This window comes from Lepus europaeus, chromosome 2 (assembly GCF_033115175.1).
Source record: "Lepus europaeus isolate LE1 chromosome 2, mLepTim1.pri, whole genome shotgun sequence".
NCBI lineage: Eukaryota > Metazoa > Chordata > Mammalia > Lagomorpha > Leporidae > Lepus > Lepus europaeus.
In genome coordinates, this window is record NC_084828.1 from 4,248,702 (window position 1) to 4,271,875 (window position 23,174).

The following is a 23,174-nucleotide window of genomic DNA, read 5'->3' on the forward strand; positions in this document are numbered from 1 at the left end:
CCCCTTCAGAGTCCGCCCACCGGGCTTCAGCCTCCAGGATGCTCCGGTCCCCACGTGTCCAGGAAGAGCAGCCAGACACTGGGGGAGAGTGTGGGCTCCCCCCTCCCCCCGGCGTGGGGTGGCCCCGGCCAGGGGAGGACCTCAGGCCAGCACCGCCCCCTCTCTGCCATGCCCCCTGCTGGCATTGGCCTCAGGCAAGCTCTCCCCAGAGCTGGGCCCAGGGCTGGCTGGGGTGACCTCTGTCACCAGAGCAGTGTCTGGGGGGCTGCTTGTCTCTGAGCTGAGCTAGGAACATGGAGTGGGGGGTCCGCGGCTACAAAGGGGCGTGTCCTTTCCCACCCACAGCCCCTTAGCAGGAAGGGGAGCCCCCAGGGAGGGCTAACCTAGTCTGCACCACCCCACCCCAGGCCATGTCCATCCTGGGGAAGTTAGACAGGAGAAGTCCAGGGAGACCTTGGAGTGAGCAAAGGCAGTGGGGGAGGGGAAGCGGGCAGGAGGGTGGAATCCCCCCAGGAGCCAGGCTGGCCCCAGAGGCCAGGCTCAGTGTCCGGACCCCGCGGGGCAGCCAGGGTCAGGGTGCACTCAGGTTCCAGACTGGGCTGTGGGGGCAGCAGCCGGGCCAGGGGCCTCAGAAGCCTCTGATGAGACCCAAGTCCTGGGCTCCCGCCCCTCCCGAGGTTAGACCCAGGAGGTCCGGGCTTGGGGCCCCAGGACCTGCGTTTCCCGCGGGCAGCCAGGGTGGGCGGGGAGGGGGCTGCGCTGGGCACCCCGGCCCACCCTCCTGGCCACTGAGTTTCATTTCCCTGCGGCCAGGTCTCTGGGTTTCCTTTTGCGGCCCCTGTCCCCGCCCCCGTCCTGGTCCCTCAGGGTCCTCTAAGTTTCATTTCTCCGCGGCCCTGGGCGGAGCTGGAGGCGGAGCCGGCGCTGCATAAAAGCGGAGGAGCCCGGACCACAGCTTCTGGTGCTGAGCTAGGAGCAGTGAGTGTCGCCGCTGGGGTCCGCGCTCCAGCCAGCCGAGGGGCACACGCAGCGGGGCTTCCTGGCGGAGAAGAGGTGAGGGCAGTGCGCGTCCCCACTCGGGCTGGTGACGTCACGGGCGCGAGGGCCACGGTGGATGCGCTCCGACCACCCCAGGTGCTGACCCCCGGAGCGGCCCGCCCTGAATGACGCGGTAAAACCTGAACTGGCCACCTGCCCGGGCTCTTTTCGAATTCCTGCAGCCAGAGAAGGGGGAGGGGCTGGAGTCCGGAAGGGTCTGGGGTCGAGGGGCGGGGCGCTGAGGAAGGAAGTTTGCTGTCCCCTCTGAGTGGCCCCCGCGGACTGGAAGTTTCTGCGGTGGGGCGGGGCGGGCTCCTGGGAATGGCCCCTCCAGGTCCTCACTGGTCCTGGGGGGGGGGGGGGGCTGGGGGGAGACCCCAGGGCAGCTGGGAGAGGAGGAGGCCCAGAGAGGCACGTGCGGGGCTCCGCCCACCCTGCTGGGCTGGGGCTGCCCAGAGGGCAGGACCCCACAAAGAAGATTCCGGAAGGGGCCTGGGGAGCAGGACCCTGCTGCTGGGGACCCAGGCCTGGGGAGACGACCCTCCCCCACCACAGCAGTGGCCACAGAGCAGCACTTCTGAGAGCCTTCCTAGCACGGGTCCGTTTTTGGACATTTAATGTCTATTTGTTATCTATTTGAAAGGCAGAGGACAGAGCTTTTCCACCTGCTGGTTCACTCCCCTGTGCCCGCGACTGCTGGCCCAAGCAGGTGGAAGCCAGGACCTGGGGCTCAACCCTGGCTCGGCTGTGGGCGCCATGGACCCACTGGGCGAGTTCTGGGTGCGGAGCCAGCCTTGCGTGCTGGGCATCCGGGCATCAGAGCTGCACCTGGGTGCAGGCTCGGGGATGGGGCGCAGGGGCCGCAGAGTCTTTGGCTGTGTGGAAGACCCAGGCAGAGTTGGCTTCGGGTTTGCTCCTGGGAGGCAGGGTCCCGTGGTGCCGAGCCCAGTGCCCGTCCCCGGGGCCTCCTGCAGTGTCGAAGGCGGCTCCTGTGGACACAGCTGCTGGCCAGGAGCCCAGCCCTCTGTGGGAGCCCTGCCCGGGGCTGGGGGGCAGGGGTTCTGCCCGTGGCCCTGACACACGGCGCTCTGCGAGGTCTCGGGCCCAGGCGCCTGCGCGCCAGAGGCAGACAGAAGTTCCCCGGGCATTCCAGAAGTAGACAGGCCCACGCCAGGGAGGTTGCAGGATGTGCGTCTGATTCTTTTTGTAGGACGGGGTGGTGGGGTGCCTCGTTAGGGTTCAGGGGAGGAAGGGGCTGACCCCACCTCCTCTCTGCTGCTCTGTGGGCTGAGCTCAGGATGCTCCACAGGGACCCAGCCCCAGGCCCCTGGCGCCACTCCTGGTGCAGGGATTCTATGGCCAGCACCGAGGAAAACTCAGGAAACCCCCAGGCCTAGGAAACCTACAACCCAGGAAACCCCCAGGCCTGGGGGACCCCTAGGTGCCTGGTCCTGAGCACAGGCAGCAGCCCCCCAAGGCAGCATGGCCTGCGTGGGCACAGACCGCCCCGGGCACCCTCTCCTGAGTGATGCTCCTGCCCTGCCCCTGACCTTGGGGGAGAGGAGAGCTGGTGCCCAACTCTAGCCCTGTGGGAAACGGGGCCCAGCCACCACCTCCAGCTCTGCCCAGAGGGGTCAGCAGGAGCGAGGGCTGAGAGCCAGAAAGGGGAGCGCGGGGCGGGGGCACCTGCTCCCCCACCACGTCCACGGTAAAGACGGGCGGGAGAGAACACGGAGGAGCAAGCTGGGGCTAAGCCAGGGCCTGCCCCCTTGAGCCCACCGAGCCCCCGCCCCCAGCTGGCAATGCCCTCGGATCAGGGTGACCCCGCAGCTGGGGCAGGTGCAGCGACTGAACTAAAGCTGGTGGAGCTGCTGAGGTGCCCCTCCCCTGCGAGCCCCCGATGTCCAGCGTGGTCCAAGCTCCGGAGGCTGCAAACCCTGAGGGTGCACAGAAGGTCGTGGGGATGAGCGCCAGGGATCTCACTCCTGAGGGAGACAGAGGAGGGTGCTGGGACCCCAGGATCCTGCTGTGACTGCTCTGTGGCCCTGGAATGCGAGGCCTGGGGACCAGCAGTGCTCCTTGGGGCAGGGAGGCCACCTGTGGCAGCCATCGTCCAGAGACAGGCTCTCCCGAGAGGCAGGGGCCGTGCCGGCCTCAGCTCGGAGCCCGAGCCCTAGCACAAGAGGTCTTTGCGAAGCCGGGGCCTTCACCCAGTACATTTCCAGACCACGTGCGCCCCCGAGTGGATCAGCTCTGGTCCCCACCCCTCCCCCTCGCAGAGCGCATCCCTGTCTCCCTTTCTAGGTAGCATAGCTGCGGTGCATGGGGGCCGAGGCCCGGCCCGGGGGTGGGAGTCTGGGCAGGGCGATGGTCGAGGACCTCCGCCCGGGCTCAGCTTGCAGGCCTGGCTGACTCCGCTTCTCGGCAGCACACAGCGTCGCAGGAGGCACAGGAGGAAGATGGTGCAGTCTGGGGTGGAATCCACGAGTCTGGATTCAGCCGCTGAGCCCAGTGCAGCGACACTGAATGGAGACGCTCACCCGGCAGAGAGAGCGCAGCCCAGGGTAAGTGGCCGCCCGGCAGGTGCATCCCGGGGACAGGAGCGTGTCCTGCTGAGGGCTGTCCCCTTCCACAGGGCAGCGGCCGCCCTCCTGCTGGCCTCCTCTTCCTCCCCGCTCTCTGGGCCACCAGGGCTGGACCATGGCCTCCGTGGACTCTGGCCACCGGGGCCACCTGGCTGTGGGAGCCTGGACAGGCCCTGGGGCTCAGGCAGGACAAGCAGCCAGGGCCGTCCCTGCCAACCTTGGCTTGGCCTCCGCCCAGCCTTGGGCCTGCTCACTGCGTGGTGAGCTCCATTGAGAAGCCACGTGCTGTCTCCCCCAAACCAAGATGTTTTTGGGGAACCCCACGAGCCTCTGCGCTGAGTCCCTGCACTGCCATTCCCGCTGGGCCTTGGGGGGATTCCCTGCCGCTCACAGTCTGGACGAACACCCTGAGATGGGCTGAGCCTGAGATGGGCTGCCTGTGACCCCCGGGAGGAGCCATGGCAGCTGCCGCCCAGGCTCCCAGGGCATGCCCGGTGATGCCGTCTGCCCTCGGTGGCTTTATTTATGTAACTTTTGCGTGCACACAGTGGGCGTCTTTCACCGAGTAGGGCTACCTCCAGGTGGAAACTCGCTCCTCGGTGCGGGATAAGCACCCTGCCATCGCAGGCTGTGCACGGTCTGGCCGAGCCCCTGACCTCCCACGTCACACACCCCACCGTGCACGGTCGGTGTTGGGCTCGGACAGTCCGGTCCCTTCCAGACACTGAAGTCCCGGGAGGAGCTAAGGTGCTGACCCTCCTCCTGAGTGAGGTCCGGATCCAGCCGGGAGCTCTCCCTGCTGCCTGGAGGGATCCCCCACAGAGCCGGGGCTGCGGGGCGCTCAGTGGCCTCTGTACGTCTGAGATGGTTGCTCTCCACTTCTGTTTTTACAGAGACTTGTTCACAGATGTGACAGTTAGAAACACACACACACACACAGAATGTCTTTGATCGGCTGGTTCACTCCTCGATGGCCACCATGGCCGGGGTTGGGTCAGGCTGATGCCAGTGTCCAGGACCTCACCCAGGTCTCCCAGTGGTGCAGGGGCCCAAGCACTTGGGCCGTCTCCTGCTGCTTTCCCAGGGCGCTAGCAGGGAGGTGGATCAGAAGTGGAGCAGCCGGGACTCAAACAGGCGCCTTAAGGGAGGCCAGCACCACACGTGGGGGCCGCGTTCCTCGCGGGGTTTCTAGCGCTGGTTGTGAGCAGTTTGGTCCAGGTGCCCGGTGCAGTGCCCTCCCGTTCCCAGGTCGGGGCTCAGGAGGTCCCTGGGTCTTTGCTTTGTGTTTCCACGACGCGTGAAGACACCCGAGAAGCCTCTCCCGGGATGCTCTTCCCCTCCCACGCCTGCTCTCCTTGGAGAATTCCGTAGCTGCTGGGGCTCGCTGGGGCTGGCTGCTCTGACGTTGCACCCACGGCTGCCCAGAGTCCTCTGCGTTCCCGTCCGCAGGGGCCGGAGAACAACCTGTGCGCCCAGTACGAGGAGAGGGTGCGCCCGTGCATCGACCTCATCGACTCCCTGCGGGCCCTGGGCGTGGAGCAGGACCTGGCGCTGCCCGCCATCGCCGTCATCGGGGACCAGAGCTCGGGCAAGAGCTCCGTGCTGGAGGCCCTGTCGGGCGTGGCCCTCCCCAGGGGCAGCGGTGAGGACCCTCCCTCTCCTTCCGGGACAGCCGGGATGCGGGGCAGAGACGGCCCTGGCAGGCGCTCCGTCGGGGAGGGCGGGGAGCAGGGCCACCCTGGTGGAGCAGAGTGGGGGCTTCGAGCCTCCAGGGGTTTCCCACCGGGCACGGGGAGGACCAGGCAGCCTGAGGAAGCCTGCGGGCCCTGGGGTCAGACGGCGCCGGGCTGCGTGTCCAAGGCGGTTCCTGAGGTCACGCGGAGAGCATGCGTGAGCAGCAAGGGGGCGGCGGGAGGTTCTGCCTCGTCACCCACCGTCCCCCCAGCGGGGACCGCAGGGGGTTGACAAGCACGGGCTCAGGCCTGCAGGCCAGGGGCAGGTGCCAGCTGACCGGGCCTGGCCCCTAGGCATTGTCACGCGCTGCCCTCTGGTGCTGAGGCTGAAGAAGCTGCCCCCGGAAGCCGAGTGGAGGGGCCGGGTCAGCTACCAGGAGCAGGAGGTGGAGCTGTCTGACCCCGCGCAGGTGGAGCCGGCAGTGACTAAAGGTGAGAGCCTGGGCCTCCTCCCCTGCTGGGCGGTGGTGGTGGTGTGGCTCCCGAGACCGCCCGCCCCATCCTGGGCACTGCCGCTCCCTTGGGGACCCCTCCCCAGGGGCACTCAGCTCCCTGGGGGTTTCATCCCTTCGCTGCATGAGCCCCGGGCCCGGGGTGGATCTGACAGCAGCGTCCTGCCCGAGTCAGGATGCACCGAGAGCCCTGTGACCCAGAAACACTCGCACCCTGGGCCCTCTGCGGACTGACGGGGTCGTGTGGGGCGGGACTCCTCGCGAGGTCCTGTACAAGGGCTGGCCCAGGCTGAGGGTCCAGGGCTGAGGGTCCCAGGGCTGAGGGTCCAGGGCTGAGGGTCCAGGGCTGAGGGTCCCAGGGCTGAGGGTGCACAGGGCTGAGGGTCCCAGGGCTGAGGGCCCCAGGGCTGAGGGCCCCAGGGCTCAGGGTCCCAGGGCTGAGGGTCCAGGGCTGAGGGTCCCAGGGCTGAGGGTCCCAGGGCTGAGGGTGCACAGGGCTGAGGGTCCCAGGGCTGAGGGTCCCAGGGCTGAGGGTGCACAGGGCTGAGGGTCCAGGGCTGAGGGTCCAGGGCTGAGGGTCCCAGGGCTGAGGGTGCACAGGGCTGAGGGTCCCAGGGCTGAGGGCCCCAGGGCTGAGGGTCCCAGGGCTGAGGGTCCCAGGGCTGAGGGTGCACAGGGCTGAGGGTCCCAGGGCTGAGGGTGCACAGGGCTGAGGGTCCCAGGGCTGAGGGCCCAGGGCTGAGGGTCCAGGGCTGAGGGTCCCAGGGCTGAGGGTCCAGGGCTGAGGGTCCAGGGCTGAGGGTCCCAGGGCTGAGAGCCTACAGACACGGACTGTCAGCCTCCCAAATAAAAAAATAATAATAATTTTTAAAGTTCAAGAAAATACAGAATTAAAAATAAGTTCTGTCATGACAACTCTGGAGTTCATTCGCACAAGCGTCTTCTGAAGTTCCTGGAGATGTCTGTGCTGTGGGACACGGGATTTCCACATGCCACCTGCGGAGACGCCCTGTGCGCTGACCCCTGGACCGGGAGCCAGGGCAGCCCCGGGGAGCCCCGAGCGCCTCCGAGCAGCGGCCGCAGGAGGCTCCCGAGTGACGGCGCCTCCCAGCTCCTCTGGCTGCTGTGGAGCCGGGGCAGAGGGAGAGGCTGGCCGTGGGCGGCGTGGGTGGAGCGCCTCACACAGTCCAGGCCTCCGCGGACAAGGACACGGACATGGACACGGGCACTGACACTGCCAAGGACACAGACACAGACATGGACTAGCCCCTGGCCACGGCCATGGCCACGGCGCCCTTTCCGTGCTGTGGGTGAGGCCGGCTGTGGCTGCACACACAGGACCGCGTGTCGGCGAGCCCAGCCCTAGGGCTGTCCGTGTCTGTCTCACATGTCAGTGGACCAGCAGGGAAGGTGCTGGGGGCGTGGCTGGGCTCAGGAGGAGTGGCCAGGCCCTCCCCACCCAGGGTCAGTCCCAGAGGTGCGCGGGGCAGGTCTTGCAGGCCCTGCATCACTGTGGTCATCATGTGGCACGGGGGCTGCGGGCCAGTGTCCCAGGGCGAGCCCAGCTGTGAGGAGCAGACCCTGCCTTGACGGGGGACACGGGGAGACGACCCTGCCCGTGGGTGTGGCTGCAGGACGGAAGGGACAGTGGTGTCACCATGCACACGGGTGGCGGTCAGCGTGGTGGACAGCACACAGGAGCTTCCGCCCTCTCCGGGGCGCCTGCAGGGGGCGGGCCAGAGCTGCACTGGGGCTGTGGTCTCAGCCTTGAGGCTCCAGAGGGCGTGGCCTTTGTCACTGAAGCCCTTGCGGCGCTGTCGGCATGGCCACCTTCCTGCCAGTGGGCCAAGGGGAACAGGCCCGTCCCGGCTGATTTCGGCCTCCCTGGAGCTGCCCCCAGCACTCTCGAAGGAGTCCCGGCCAGAACTTAGCTGCAGGCCCACGGCGCGGGCCAGCCGCCGCAGGGGAACCCAGCAGATGGGGCGCTGCGTACGTGGCTGTGGTCCCAGCCCGGGTGGGTGCTGGTGCCCCGTGGGCAGAGAGAGAGGACGCTCGGCTGCCAGGCTGCACACGCAGACCCGGGCCCTGCACCTGCACCTGCACCTGCGGGTCTAAGGATGGAGCAGGCCACAGCCGAGTCTTGGCCGCGATGCCCGGCGTGGCTCGGGCCCACACAGGCCAGGTCCCCGCGGAGCCTGGCAGTTCCCGTCCAGGAATCCCCTGCTTCCTGTGGTTTTCCCTCATTTGCTGTGACCTCAGGGGGAACTCGGGGGTCTCGGGAAGCCTTCACCTCCCTGCCCTCCCGAGGACGGGACCTCTGGGGGCTGTGAGGACATGGGGCTCTGACCCCAGGTGTCAGCCCTCAGAGGAGCAGTGCCTGGGGCTTTGGCTCTGACCGGGGAGAGCGAGCTGTGCACCCCGCTCCTCCCCAGCCCTGGGCCTTGGCAGGGACCGCGGGGCCTCTCCCAGGGGAGCAGGTGCCAGCCCGAGCCCCGCCGCTCCCTGTGCCTCCTGCAGCCCAGAACGTGATCGCCGGGGAGGGGCTGGGGATCAGCTCCGAGCTCATCAGCCTGGAGGTCAGCTCCCCGCTCGTCCCGGACCTGACCCTCATCGACCTGCCCGGCATCACCAGGGTGGCCGTGGGCGGCCAGCCCGCGGACATCGGGCACCAGGTGAGACGCCCGCTCCGTTCCCCCGGGCCTGGGCGCGCCTGGGGGGGCAGTGGCGAGTCGGGGCCTGTGGCCAGGTCCTCCGGCCGGCTCAGTGGGAACCTCTGAGGAAGTGGGGCACCGTGGTTTGCTCTCCAGGCCTGGCTGTGGCTGGGGGCAGCGGGGGTGTCTAACACAGGGTGGGGCGGGGCCTGTGGGAGGAGGAGCATCAGCAGTGGGCGTGGTTATGGCACCAGAGCCTCACCTGGAGAGGGCAGCAGCAGGTGCAGCCTCGTGTTTTGCAGCGCGAGGCCGGTCCCGGGGAGAGCAGCTGGGCTGAGGCCCCGTGGTAACTCTGAGGCCCAGCCCCCGGCCGTCCGGGCAGGAGCCCCGGGGCTCAGGGCTCGGCAGGTGCCACCCCTGGGAGTCTGGGTGAGGCCAGGGCACGGCCGGGCCCAGGGAGTCGCTGCGTCACGGAGTCGCGGGGCCCCTCTCGTCCCTGTGCAGATCAAGGCGCTCATCAGGAAATACATCCAGAGGCAGGAGACCATCAACCTGGTCGTGGTCCCCAGCAACGTGGACATCGCCACCACCGAGGCACTGAGCATGGCCCAGGAGGTGGACCCCGAGGGGGACAGGACCATCGGTGAGAAGGCGCGGGGCTGAGCCTGCAGGGGGTGCGGGGGGCGCACCCCAGAATCCAGACGGGCGGGCGTGCGGGCGCGGCTCTGCCCAGGTGCACCTGCTGAGGGTGCCCAGGGAGGCCATGGCCAGCAGCTCCCCTGACATCTCGGGGTCCCAGGTGACGCATGGCCCCTGTCTTCCTGCATCAGCAGGCCCAGTGGGGAGACTCAGAGGGCGGCCTGTCCGTCCTGGGGCCGGGGGAAGGAGTGTGGCCACAGCCTCTTCCAGGGGGCCCCTGCCGCTCTCCCCCTAGGCTGTCGGGGGTTCATCTCCAGGAAGCCAGGCGGGGAGGAACCAGGCGCCCGCGGCCGGCCCTGCGCTGAGCTTTCCCGGGGCGCAGGCCGGGGCGGCTCTGACCGGAAGTCCCTGCCCGCAGGCATCCTGACGAAGCCTGACCTGGTGGACAGGGGCACGGAGGACAAGGTGGTGGACGTGGCGCGGAACCTCGTGTTCCACCTGAAGAAGGGCTACACGGTGGTGAAGTGCCGCGGGCAGCAGGACATCCAGGAGCGGCTGAGCCTGGAGCAGGCCCTGCAGAAGGAGCGGGCCTTCTTCCAGGAGCACCCCCACTTCAGGTGCGCGGCGCCGGGCCCCCGCTGGCCTCGCAGGCCTGGTTCCGACCCAGCCACCCCCCAGCAGGAGGGGCCTCTCAGGCCTGGTTCCGACCCAGCCACGCCCCAGCAGGAGGGGCCTCTCAGGCCTGGTTCCGACCCAGCCACCCCCCAGCAGGAGGGGCCTCTCAGGCCTGGTTCCGACCCAGCCACCCCCCAGCAGGAGGGGCCTCTCAGGCCTGGTTCCGACCCAGCCACCCCCCAGCAGGAGGAGCTGTGCCGGCCTGGTTCCAACCCAGCCCCGTCTCTGTGTTCTGTGCCGGCCCGGCTCCGACCCGGCCCCCTCTCTGTGTTCTGTGCCGGCCCGGCTCCGACCCGGCCCCCTCTCTGTGTTCTGTGCCGGCCTGGCTCCGACCCGGCCCCCTCTCTGTGTTCTGTGCGGGCCTGGCTCCGACCCGGCCCCCTCTCCGTGTTCTGTGCAGGCCTGGCTCCGACCCGGCCCTGTCTCTGTGTTCTGTGCAGGCCTGGCTTCGGCCCGGCCCCGTCTCCATGTTCTGTGCGGGCCCGGCTCTGGCCCGGCCCCGCCTCCGTGTTCTGTGCAGGCCTGGCTCCGACCCGGCCCCATCTCTGTTCTATGCAGGCCTGGCTCCGACCCGGCCCCGTCTCCGTGTTCTGTGCGGGCCCGGCTCCGGCCCGGCCCCATCTCCGTGTTCTGTGCGGGCCCGGCTCCGACCCGGCCCCCTCTCTGTGTTCTGTGCAGGCCTGGCTCCGACCCGGCCCCGTCTCCGTGTTCTGTGCGGGCCCGGCTCCGACCCGGCCCCATCTCGGCTCCGACCCGGCCCCATCTCCGTGTTCTGTGCGGGCCCGGCTCCGGCCCGGCCCCGTCTCCGTGTTCTGTGCGGGCTCTGTGCAGGCCCGGCTCCGGCCCGGCCCCGTCTCCGTGTTCTGTACGGGCTCTGTGCAGGCCCGGCTCCGGCCTGGCCCCGTCTCCGTGTTCTGTGCGGGCCCGGCTCCGACCCGGCCCCGTCTCCGTGTTCTGTGCAGGCCTGGCTCCGACCCGGCCCCCTCTCTGTGTTCTGTGCAGGCCTGGCTCCGACCCGGCCCCCTCTCTGTGTTCTGTGCAGGGTTCTTCTGGAGGAGGGCAGGGCCACGGTGTCCAGCCTGGCCGAGAGACTGAGCACCGAGCTGATCGAGCACATCTGTGTAAGCACGCGAGGGCACTCTCCTGGCGGAGCCCGGCACAGGGCTGCAGCGCCGGCCTCGGGGCCTTCCCGGAAGCCTGGGTGCAAGCTGGGGTTCAGGAGGGAAGGCCTGACTCTGGGGGAGCCGCCAGCGTGCCCCACGTTCAGTCCTCAGCGGGGGCAGTTGGGGACCCCCAGCCAGGTGGGCGTGGGCGAGGGGGCCATCTGGGGCTGGCTGTGGGTCAGAGCTCGCCTGGGCTCTTTCTGCTCAGCTCTGGGCCACAGTTCGAGTCCTCCGTGCGTGGCCAGGGAGCCCCGGGCCTGCAGGTCGATGTCCCTGAGCCGAGTGTGAGTGGGGAGCTGCCTGGGCCCCCTCATGCGGGAGGCGGGCGCTCGGGTATCGGACCCCCGCCCGGGCTTCCGCAGCAGCTCGGGTCCAGGCGGGGCAGGGCAGGTCTCCTTCTCTGGACCAGTGCCTTGAGGCCCGGTCCTGGAGTCTTGCTCTCGCACGTGGCTGCTCACGGAGCAGGAGGGCTGGGCCTGTTGGCGCCACCGTGTGGCCAGGAGCAGAAGTTCCCGGCCACTTCTTGTTGAGGTTTGCAGATCTGCAGTGGCTCCGGGGGTCCCTGTTCAGGACCTGCCCCACACGGGGTCTCTGTGCTGCCTGCAGGAGCTCCCGTGGCCTGGTCGCGGCAGTGGCTGCTCTTCTGGGGCGGCCTCCAGGCCACGCGGGCGCCTGGGCCTGGTGCCCAGCAGCTTCCGAGGAGCTGGGCCTGGGGCTGGAAGGAGGCCAGGCTGCCCTGGGCCCCTCGGGATAGGCCCCGGGGGCGGGAGGTGCCCTCAGGGGAGCCGCGCCCCATGCAGAGGAGCCGGGCCGCCGCCCTCTCCGGGGCTCGCAGCACATCTGGCCTTTCTCCCCTCCGCAGAAAACGCTGCCCCTGTTGGAGAAGCAGATCAAGCAGAACCATGAGCAGTGCTCTGAGGAGCTGCAGAAGTTGGGCGTGGACATCCCCGAGGACGACAGCGACAGGCTGCTCTTCCTGATTGACGTGAGCGCGGCCCGCCCACAGCTGCCCCGACTGCATGCAAGGCCCAGATCTGAGTGCAGCAGGCCCTCTTAGTCCTAAAAGACCGACAGGGCAGGGAACCAGTGGGAGGGGAGGGCTGGGCCCGGGAGGCGGGGCCTGCAGGAGACAGTCGCTCACTCATTGGCTGTGGCCCTGAGCCCACCCAGGACCCCCGGGCGGTCAGGGGAGTGGGTCCCCACCCCGCGTGCACACGGTGCATACCAGCCCACGAGTGTGCCTGCACCTCTCCTGACCCCGGTGCTTGTCCCCCACAGAAAATCAACGCATTTAACCAGGACGTCACTGCCCTCGTGCAAGGGGAGGAGGTGGTCCAGGAGGACGACAGCCGGCTCTTCACCAAGCTGAGGGCCGAGTTCTGCAAATGGGAAAGCGTGGTCGAGAAGAATTTCAAGGCAGGTGAGTGTCGCGGCCCACGGGGGCTGGCCCGGAGCCGTCACCGGTGATCGGCGGACAGCGGGGCCTCCCTGTCCTGGTTCTGGAGGCTGGCAGGACCCAGTCCCGGCTCCACCAGATCCCTGTCCGGGGGAGCTCTGTCTGCCCCGCCCCACGGACAGCGCCCCCTGGTGGTGTCCTTGCGTGGGGATGGTCGGAAGAGCCCCTGGTGCACCTGGGTCAAGGCAGGGTCCCCTTGGGGAGGGCAGAGCCCTGCGACCTCAGCGCTGCCCAGAGACGCCCCTCCTGCCCCACCACGCAGGTTTCGGCACTGGAGTTGGGGCGCAGAGACAGGGCACAGCAGCAATGCGGTCACAGACCGGGGTGGGGGCTGGGCCAGAGGAGGAGACGCACGCAGGTGGTGAGGGTGGGCGCGGTGAGGAGCTAGGGACACAAACTCCCCGTTTGTCCCGTTCCTGTCACTGGCCCGGGTCAGCCAGTGTCTGAGTGCAGCGGACCCTCGAGAGAGGATGGGCATGGACCGGCCGGAGCCAGGTGGCTGCAAGAGCTGCCGTCCTCCCCCATGGAGCAGAACCCACACCTGTGTGATGACGCAGTGCCATGGACGTGGTCCATAGAGCAGAACCCACGCCTGTGTGATGACGCAGTGCCGTGGACGTGGCCCACGGAGAGGAACCCACAGCTGTGTGATGACGCAGTGCCGTGGACATGGCCCACGGAGAGGAACCCATGCCTGTGTGATGACGCAGTATCGTGGACATGGCCCACGGAGAGGAAGCCACGCCTGTGTGATCATGCAGTGCCGTGGACATGGCCCATGGAGAGGAACCCAGGGCCTGTGTGATGACGCAGTGCCGTGGATGTGGCCCACGGAGAGGAACCCAGGGCCTGTGTGATGACGCAGTGCCGTGGACGTGGCCCCATGCACCTGCTGGGGCCTCCAGTCCAGACCGTGGCTGCCGGGATTCCATCATGGCAGCCACGGAGGCAGACACACAGCTGCACCCTGGGTCTGCAGGGGCCCAGGAGGCAGGCGGCATGGCTGCTGGGGCCCGGGCCACCCCAGGCAGCGTCCAGATGGGCGAATCCATAGAGATGAGATAGAGGCACCCTTGCTCCTGTGGCTGGAGCGAGAGACGGGCAGGGAGTCCTGGTGGCCGCCAGGCGTGAGCACGTGGGTGTGGCCAAGGGCGGAGTGTGCAGGGCACAGCCTTGACTGCAGCAAAGGCAGTCAAGGGGGGTGGGCTCCTCTAGGGATTTCTCCTTGATCACTCCTGGGGGAGACCACCAGCCAGCAGGGGGCGCCAGGCTCCACCCCCGTTCTTCACTCAGTGGGGTGGGGAGGGGGCCCTTGGGAGGCTCCAGCCCTGCAGGGTCCCTCCACTGCCTGGGGAGCAGAGAGTGAAAAGATCCCAGGTTCCCAAAGGGGCTCCCATCACGCAGTGCACCTGCTGCGCCCCGGCCACTGTCCCTCAGCTGTGACCATACCCACCGCGATGGGCCAGGTCCAGTGTCCACGGCCACACCTGCTGTGCCCCGGCCACTGTCCCTCTGCTGTGACCATACCCACCGCGGTGGGCCAGGTCCAGTGTCCACAGCCGCACCTGCTGCGCCCCGGCCACTGTCCCTCAGCTGTGACCATACCCACCGCGATGGGCCAGGTCCAGTGTCCACGGCCACACCTGCTGTGCTCCGGCCACTGTCCCTCAGCTGTGACCATACCCACCGCGATGGGCCAGGTCCATTGTCCACGGCCACACCTGCTGTGCTCCGGCCACTGTCCCTCAGCTGTGACCATACCCACCGCGATGGGCCAGGTCCAGTGTCCACGGCCACACCTGCTGTGCCCCGGCCACTGTCCCTCTGCTGTGACCATACCCACCACGGTGGGCCAGGTCCAGTGTCCACAGCCGCACCTGCTGCGCCCCGGCCACTGTCCCTCAGCTGTGACCATACCCACCGCGATGGGCCAGGTCCAGTGTCCACGGCCACACCTGCTGTGCTCCGGCCACTGTCCCTCAGCTGTGACCATACCCACCACGGTGGGCCAGGTCCAGTGTCCACGGCCACACCTGCTATGCCCTGGCCACTGTCCCTCAGCTGTGACCATCCTACCACAGTGGGCCAGGTCCAGTGTCTACGGCCACACCTGCTGCGCCCATGGCCGCGTCCTCGGGTGGTGACAGTGACGGTGACGGTTCCCACCTGAGGTGCACAAGTTCCAGTGTCAAGGCTGTGCCGCTGCTCCCTGGCCCCAGGCGGCATCTCGGGCGGTGCAGGGCTGTGGCGAAGTCTCGCTGGGTTTGCTGCTGTCTACGCTGCTCTCCCGGCCTGGGCCCTCTCTCTGCCGCCCTGGGGACAGGGACCGGACCTGGAACGGAGGTCTTCCCCGCGCCTCCAGGCACTGCTCCGTCTGGGGCTTGAGCCGACTTCCTGTTTCCTTGGCACTCTCACGCCCCGGAGCCAGAGTGGAATGGCGTCTGGAAACGCGGACGATCGCCTGAGGAGTCAGAGCCGCTCTTCCCCACGCAGGTTCTAGTAACATCCGGAGCCAACTGCGGAAGTTTGAGAAACAGTACCGTGGCCGAGAGCTGCCGGGCTTCGTGAACTTTAAGACGTTTGAGACGATCGTGAAACAGCAGATCAGAGCCCTAGAGCTGCCGGCTCAGGACATGCTGCACAGGGCGACAGGTGTGTGTGGTGTGGGCGGGCCACGGGACAGGTGGGTGTGGTGTGGGCAGGCCACAGGGGACAGGTGGGTGTGGTGTGGGCGTGTCCCACAGGGGACAGGTGGGTGTGGTGTGGGCAGGCCACAGGTGACAGGTGTGTGTGGTGTGGGCGGGCTGCACAGGTGACAGGTGTGTGTGGTGTGGGCAGGTCACAGGGGACAGGTGGGTGTGGTGTGGGCGTGTCCCACAGGGGACAGGTGGGTGTGGTGTGGGCGTGTCCCACAGGGGACAGGTGGGTGTGGTGTGGGCGGGCTGCACAGGGGACAGGTGGGTGTGATGTGGGCGTGTCCCACAGGGGACAGGTGGGTGTGGTGTGGGCAGGTCTCAGGGACAGGTGTGTGTGGTGTGGGTGGGCCACAGGGGACAGGTGGGTGTGGTGTGGGCGGACCACAGGGGACAGGTGTGTGTGGTGTGGGCAGGCTGCACAGGGTGACAGCTGGGTGTGGTGTGGGCGGGCTGCACAGGGGACAGGTGGGTGTGATGTGGGCGTGTCCCACAGGGGACAGGTGGGTGTGGTGTGGGCAGGTCTCAGGGACAGGTGTGTGTGGTGTGGGCGGGCCACAGGGGACAGGTGGGTGTGGTGTGGGCGGACCACAGGGGACAGGTGTGTGTGGTGTGGGCAGGCTGCACAGGGTGACAGCTGGGTGTGGTGTGGGCGGGCCACAGGGGACAGGTGTGTGTGGTGTGGGCGGGCCACGGGACAGGTGGGTGTGGTGTGGGCGGGCCACGGGACAGGTGGGTGTGGTGTGGGCGGGCTGCACAGGGGACAGGTGGGTGTGGTGTGTGCGGGCTGCACAGGGGACAGGTGGGTGTGGTGTGGGCGTGTCCCACAGGGGACAGGTGGGTGTGGTGTGGGCGGGCTGCACAGGGGACAGGTGGGTGTGGTGTGGGCGTGTCCCACAGGGGACAGGTGGGTGTGGTGTGGGCAGGTCACAGGGGACAGGTGGGTGTGGTGTGGGTAGGTCACAGGGACAGGTGTGTGTGGTGTGGGCGGGCCACAGGGGACAGGTGGGTGTGGTGCGGGTGGGCCACAGGGGACAGGTGGGTGTGGTGTGGGCGGGCCACAGGGGACAGGTGGGTGTGGTGTGGGTGGGCCACAGGGGACAGGTGGGTGTGGTGTGGGCGGGCCACAGGGGACAGGTGGGTGTGGTGTGGGCAGGTCACAGGGGACAGGTGGGTGTGGTGTGGGTAGGTCACAGGGACAGGTGTGTGTGGTGTGGGCGGGCCACAGGGGACAGGTGGGTGTGGTGCGGGTGGGCCACAGGGGACAGGTGGGTGTGGTGTGGGCGTGTCCCACAGGGGACAGGTGGGTGTGGTGTGGGTGGGCCACAGGGGACAGGTGTGTGTGGTGTGGGTGGGCCACAGGGGACAGGTGGGTGTGGTGTGGGCGGGTCACCCAGGTGACAGGTGTGTGTGGTGTGGGTGGGCCACAGGGGACAGGTGGGTGTGGTGTGGGCGGGCTGCACAGGGGACAGGTGGGTGTGGTGTGGGCGTGTCCCACAGGGGACAGGTGGGTGTGGTGTGGGCAAGTCACAGGGGACAGGTGGGTGTGGTGTGGGCGGACCACAGGGGACAGGTGCGTGTGATGTGGGCAGGCTGCACAGGGTGACAGCTGGGTGTGGTGTGGGCGGGCCACAGGGGACAGGTGGGTGTGGTGTGGGTGGGTCACAGGGGACAGGTGGGTGTGGTGTGGGCGGACCACAGGGGACAGGTGCGTGTGATGTGGGCAGGCTGCACAGGGTGACAGCTGGGTGTGGTGTGGGCGGGTCACCCAGGTGACAGGTGTGTGTGATGTGGGCGGGTCACCCAGGTGACAGGTGCTTGTGGTGTGGACATTTGCACGCCAGAAGCTGGTGTGTAAGATCCACCGCCCCACCAGAAGGCTGCAGGATCCCCGCTCCCGGAGCGAGGGCCCCATGGGCCCGTGGCCTGTGTGGCTCTCAGGTCCCAGCACACGAGGGCACACAGTGGACAGGTGCATTGCACAGCAGGTGCCCGTGCTGTGGGTGCCTGGTGTCCATGTGGGGCTGCCCCTGGGTGTGTGCTGAGGTGCACATGTGGGCGTGGAGACGCTGGGCAGCTCTTAGGAAAGGTGATGCTCTAGGAGCCCACAGGACATCACGTTCTTGGGCCCCTGTGGACTTAGGGTGAACGCCGTGGGCGCAGGCTGCCAGGCCCGGGCAGGGGAGGGGCCGGGCTCTCCCCCGACGGTCCTGAGCCCAGGGGCCGGGCCGGCGTCTCTGACCATTTTGTGGCCTCCTGCTCTGCTCGGTGCTCCTGGCCGTTCCTGCGCCCTCAGACATGGTGCGCGCCGCCTTCACAGATGTGTCAGAGAGAAACTTCCACGAGTTCTTCAACCTGCACAAGACCACCAAGGTAAACCCTGCCCGCGGCGGGCCCAGCCCAGAGCCAGAGCCGGGGTGGGCGTGGGGGGGGGCGGCCCCCGCCTCCCCCAGGTGCAGGGCCCGGGGGCTCCTCCCTGGCTGTGCCCCGGGGGCTCCTCTGTGAAGTGAGACACAGGAGACCCTCCCCCACCATGAGGCTGTCATCCCAGTGGGGGGTCGGAGGACACACCTGCTGCCCTGTGTCCCCTAGGCCAAGGGTCCCTCACGCCCTGCGTGAGGCATCCCGCAGAGGCCAGCAGGGGTCCCAGGCACTTGGCTGAGGTCGCCCTGGCCCCACCCCCTCCCCGTGGATGCTCTGCTGACCGTGGCCTCCTCCCCAGCAGGCGTCCGAGCCCCACAGGAGAGGCGGACAGGGCTTAGTCCTAGGCTTGAGAGCAGTGTCCTCAGAGGGCCCAGGCTGGGGCAGGGCCAGCTCAGACGGGGGGCGGGGACTGGGGCTGGGGCGGGGCCATCTTAGGCTGGGGACTGGGACTGGGGCTGGGGTGGAGCCAGCTCAGGTGTGGGGCGGAGCCAGATCAGGTGTGCTGAGGGGACTGGGGCTGGGGCGGGGTCAGCTCAGGCGCAGGGAGGGGACTGGGGGATTGGGGAAGTGTCATCTCAGGCGTGGGGCGGGGACTGGGGCTGGGGTGGAGCCAGCTCAGGCTTGGATGGGGACTGGGGGATTGGAGAAGGGTCAGCTCAGGTGTGGGGAGGGGGCTATGGCGGGGTCTTCTCAGTACGGGGTGGGGATTGGAGGACTGGGGCATTGGGGCGGAGTCTGCTCAAGTGTGGGGCGGGGTCTGGGGCGTCAGTGCAGCTTCATTTCAGGCACAGGGCAGGGTCAGCTCAGGTGCGGGGCAGGGATTGGGGGACTGGGGCTGGGGCGGGGTCTGCTTCCAGCAGGCTCAAGCCTCCCTGGGGAGCCCCACTGGCAGCAGCGTCCCCTCCCCTGGGCTCCCCCCGGCCTGAGGCCCTGCGGGCACCTGCATCCCCGTGACGCCGGCTCCTTCCCTACCCCTGCCTGTGCTGTCTCCTCCCCAGTCCAAAATCGAGGACATCCGCCTAGAGCAGGAGAAGCAGGCCGAGCGCGCCATCCGGCTGCACTTCCAGGTGGAGCAGGTTGTCTACTGCCAGGACCAGGTGTACCGGGGCGCGCTGAAGAAGGTCAGGGAGGCCGAGGCGGAGGAGGAAAAGAAGTCTCAGAAGTTCAGCGGCTCCTCCTTCGGATTCGGCTCCTCCTCCTCCGGATTCGGCTCCTCTCAGGACTCCTGCTCCTTGGCCGAAATCATAGAGCACTTGGACGCCTACTACCAGGTGAGCCTGGGAGCGCGGGCCAGGGCTTCTCCTGCCCTCCTGCGGGGCCTCCTGCGGGCCTCGCTCTGTCCCGTCTCTGGGGGCAGCACCGCCAGCTCCATCCCCCCCCACCCCCGGCTGTGCCCCTTGGGAGCAGCTGGACGCCAGGCACACAGCAGAGGCGGGGACTTTGCGTGCCCTTGGCCTGCTTTCTCCTCCGGGCCGGGGACTTCCTAGAGGTCTCCATGCAGCCTGGCCGGGCCCTGCAGCTCAGTGGGCGGCAGCTGTCCACTGGGCCACGTGGCTGGGGGCAGGGGCAGTGCAGCTCAGGGGGTGCATGGGCAGTGAGGGTGCGGCCAGGTGAACCCCGGGGACCTCCTGGGTGACCAGATGCTCCCCGCCCCACCTGGGCCCTGCAGCCGACGGGGCGGGGCTGCCCCAGAGGCCATCGTCCTCAGGCTGAGGCCGAGCCGCCCATCTGTGCTCCCGGGCGGCAGCAGGAGACCGCACGGAGCAGCAGGGCTCCAAGGCGAGGTCACACTGCTTCCTGCTGACTGGGGGGGGCCGCGGCGTGTGCGGCTGCTTCTCCCCACCCCAGCGCAGGGCCCCAGCTCCCCGTCCTTCCTGCTGGGACCGCCGTGAAATGCCCCGCGCTGGACCCGCACGTGGCCCGCAGGCCACAGCACGTCCGTGTTCTCGGGCGTCACCTGTGCTGGCCGCCTCCTGGATGGGGCCTCTGCCCAGGCTGAGAGCCAGGCTCGGGCCCCGCCCTCCCAGCCCCACGCCCCTCCCCCTGCTGGCCTCTCTGCAGGGGGCTGCTCCAGGACCTCCCACAGGCAGGCGGAGCCCCCACCTGTCCTTCTGTGCCTGGCGCTCTCCTGGGCACAGCTGCCCCAGAGCGAGCTGTGTGTGCGGAACAGGGGTCTGAGCTGTGTCCCTGCAGACGTGTGCTGTCCACGCCCCGTCCACGGAGCACCTGCTCCTCTCTCTGTGCCCCCACCCTGTCCATGGATGCCTGCTCCTCTCTGTGCCCCCATCCTGTCCATGGATGCCTGCTCCTCTCTGTGCCCCCACCCTGTCCATGGATGCCTGCTCCTCTCTGTGCCCCCACCCTGTCCACAGCGTGCCTGCTCCTCTCTCTGTGCCCCCACCCTGTCCACGGAGCGCCTGCTCCTCTCTGTGCCCCCACCCTGTCCACAGAGCGCCTGCTCCTCTCTGTGCCCCCACCCTGTCCATGGATGCCTGCTCCTCTCTCTGTGCCCCCACCCTGTCCACGGAGCGCCTGCTCCTCTCTGTGCCCCCACCCTGTCCACAGAGCGCCTGCTCCTCTCTCTGCTGCCCCCACCCTGTCCATGGATGCCTGCTCCTCTCTGTGCCCCCACCCTGTCCACGGAGCGCCTGCTCCTCTTTGTGCCCCCACCCTGTCCACAGAGCGCCTGCTCCTCTCTCTGCTGCCCCCACCCTGTCCATGGATGCCTGCTCCTCTCTCTGCTGCCCCCACCCTGTCCATGGATGCCTGCTCCTCTCTCTGTGCCCCCACCCTGTCCACGGAGCGCCTGCTCCTCTCTGTGCCCCCGCCCTGTCCACAGAGCGCCTGCTCCTTTCTCTGTGCCCCCGCCCTGTCCACAGAGCGCCTGCTCCTCTCTGTGCCCCCGCCCTGTCCACGGATGCCTGCTCCTCTCTGTGCCCCCGCCCTGTCCATGGATGCCTGCTCCTCTCTGTGCCCCCACCCTGTCCATGGATGCCTGCTCCTCTCTGTGCCCCCACCCTGTCCATGGATGCCTGCTCCTCTCTGTGCTGTCCATGCCCCGTCCACTGAGCGCCTGCTCCTCTCTGCCCACGCCCCGTCCACAGAGTGCCTGCTCCTCTCTCTGCTGCCCACACCCCATCCACAGAGCGCCTGCTCCTCTCTGTGCTGTCCATGCCCCGTCCACTGAGCGCCTGCTCCTCTCTGCCCACGCCCCGTCCACGGAGCGCCTGCTCCTCTCTCCTGCCCCGCCCCGTCCACGGAGCGCCTGCTCCTCTCTCTGTGCCCCCGCCCTGTCCACAGAGCGCCTGCTCCGCTCTCCTGCCCCGCCCTGTCCACGGAGCGCCTGCTCCTCTCTGTGCCCCCACCCTGTCCACGGAGCGCCTGCTCCTCTCTGTGCCCCCACCCTGTCCATGGATGCCTGCTCCTCTCTGTGCCCCCCGCCCTGTCCACGGAGCGCCTGCTCCTCTCTCCTGCCCCGCCCTGTCCATGGATGCCTGCTCCTCTCTCCTGCCCCGCCCTGTCCACGGAGCGCCTGCTCTGCTCTGTCCCAGCTCCTGCTAACAGTGGCTGAGCTCCTCACGTGCCTGGCCGCTCCCTAATGGATTTTGTGTCTGGAATGTCCGGGTTCCTGTCCCAGGGCCGACGCTCCTGGGCCCGGTTCTAGAGGGGGAAACTGAGGCACACAGAGGGCGGAGCTCCCTCAGCCTGGGACCAGGAGCTTCCTGGAGAGTCCCCGCCCCGGGAGGTGAAGCTTTCACGGGGGCTTGGGGAGGAGAGAGGGGAGCCTGGGACCCGTGCTGTGCCTGCAGGCGGCTCCGAGGCCCCTCCCCCAGCTCCCAGCGCCCTGGCTCTGCCTGGGGCAGCCCCGCTGGTCCTGATGTCAGCCGGGCCGGGCTGTGGGCGGGTCGTGGGCAGTGGGCTGTGGTCCTCGGCCTGCCCCGACCTTGGCCCAGCGGGCTCACCGCTGCCGTGGGCGGCCGCGTCCACGCTCAGGGAGCTGCTGGGAGCACAGAGGGCAGCCGCCCGGCCACCCTCCCCGCTCCCGGCCTCCCTGGGCCTCCCCGGGAAGTCGGGGCTCCCGGCGCTCTCTCGCGGCCCCTGCAGCCCCCGCTCTCCCTGCAGGAGACGGGCAGCCGCCTCTCCAGCCTCGTCCCGATGCTCGTGCAGTTCTTCGTGCTGTGCTCGTACGGGCAGGAGCTGCAGAAGTCCATGCTGCAGCTGCTGCACGCCAAGGAGAACTGCGGCTGGCTGCTGCGAGAGCGCAGTGACAACCAGCACCAAGAGGAGGTTCCTGAAGGAGCGGCTGGCGCGGCTGGCCCAGGCCCGGCGCCGGCTCGCCAAGTTCCCGGGCTGACGGCTCTGCCAGCCGGGCTGCGGGCGCAGTCCCCGCCTCCCCCTGTGCTGTCCCTTCTGGAGCCCGCGGCTCAGCTCAGAGCCACGCGGGGCACCAGCAGCAGCCTCTGCTCCTGTGTAATAAACGCGTGCGGCCTCTACCTCTGCCCTGTGCTGGGTTCTGGGCCGGGGCCCCTGGAAGTGGCAGGGGAGTGGGGCTGAGCCCGGGAGCAGGACCCTCCCTGGTTCCCAGAGGCGGCGCCCTCTCCCGGCCGCCCTGGGCATTCCCCCGCCCTCGCTCCTCGCTGGCACCTGCCTCAGGACGCTGCAGGACCAGCGATGGTCAGCGGTGTCCCCTGTGGCCTGGGTTCTGCTTTGCCCCGTTACCCTGCCCCTGTGATGCGTAGAGGGTGCAGGGCGACGTGGCGTCTGCACTCCTGGGAAGCGGTTGGCCCAGGGTTACCTGCCGGGACCCGCAGAGCTACCCGGTCCTGTGCTGACCAGCCACCCCCAGGGCAGAGTGCGCCGTCCCTCCCCGTCCGTGTCCAGAGTGCGGAGGGTGCATGGAGGTGGCTCTGTGGCTCCTGCACGCCCAGGGCCTCGCTCAGGGCTGAGCACTGGGGGTCATCAGTGTGACGCCAGTCGCCGGAGCCTCCCAGAAACGCTCCCGTGCAGAAGCCCCCGAGGGTCCCCAGGCGCTCAGCTGCCAGGCAGATCTCATTCTTTCAAAAAAGATTTATTTATCTGAGAGGCAGAGTCACAGAGAGGGACAGACACAGAGCGAGCCATCTTCCATCCGCTGGTTCACTCCCCAGATGGCCACAACAGCCAGGCCCGGCCAGGGTGAAGCCAGGAGCTCCATCCAGGTCCCCCATGGGATGGGAGGGGGCAGGCACTGGGGCCATCCTCCACTCCCTCCCAGGCGCCGTAGCAGGGAGCTGGATCGGAAGTGGACAGCGGGACTTGAACCAGGGCCCACATGGGATGGGGGAGGGGGTCACGGGCGGCTGCACCCGCCGCACCGCTGCTGGCCTGAGGGCTCTGAGTCCTGGCTGAGATCCGTGTCTCCGGAGTCAGCTCCCGGGGGAGGAGCCGTTTTCCAACATGGGATCTGTGACCAAGGAGCGGCCAGTGCGCTGCTCTGTGCGTCCTCACTGCCCGCGTCCCGGCCCTGCGTCCTGCACGTATGCCCCAGCTCCCAGGCTGTGTGGACAGGTGCCCAGGGCGGGGCGCCCCACCAAGGCCACGGGGCTGCCTCTGCCCGCCCCCGGCCTCTCAGCGCCCTGGTGTTGGGCGCCTGCCCTCCGCGGGCGATGTCGCCGCGTGCCAGGCC

The 23,174-nt window shown here is 68.6% G+C and overlaps 1 protein-coding gene across 1 annotated transcript; it reads left to right on the forward strand.

The window, feature by feature from the left end:
• Positions 1-1,043: 1,043 nt before the first annotated feature.
• On the forward strand, positions 1,044-22,002 carry LOC133769661 (interferon-induced GTP-binding protein Mx2-like). Its single transcript, XM_062204858.1, is given in 15 exon segments — positions 1,044-1,134; positions 3,467-3,602; positions 5,073-5,265; positions 5,651-5,788; positions 8,326-8,480; positions 8,964-9,102; positions 9,517-9,715; positions 10,816-10,894; positions 11,799-11,921; positions 12,215-12,356; positions 14,886-15,044; positions 17,382-17,458; positions 18,508-18,780; positions 21,632-21,778; positions 21,780-22,002. Coding segments are annotated over 15 exon segments (2,064 nt in total). The 5' UTR covers positions 1,044-1,114; the 3' UTR covers positions 21,864-22,002.
• The last annotated feature ends 1,172 nt before the right edge of the window (positions 22,003-23,174 follow it).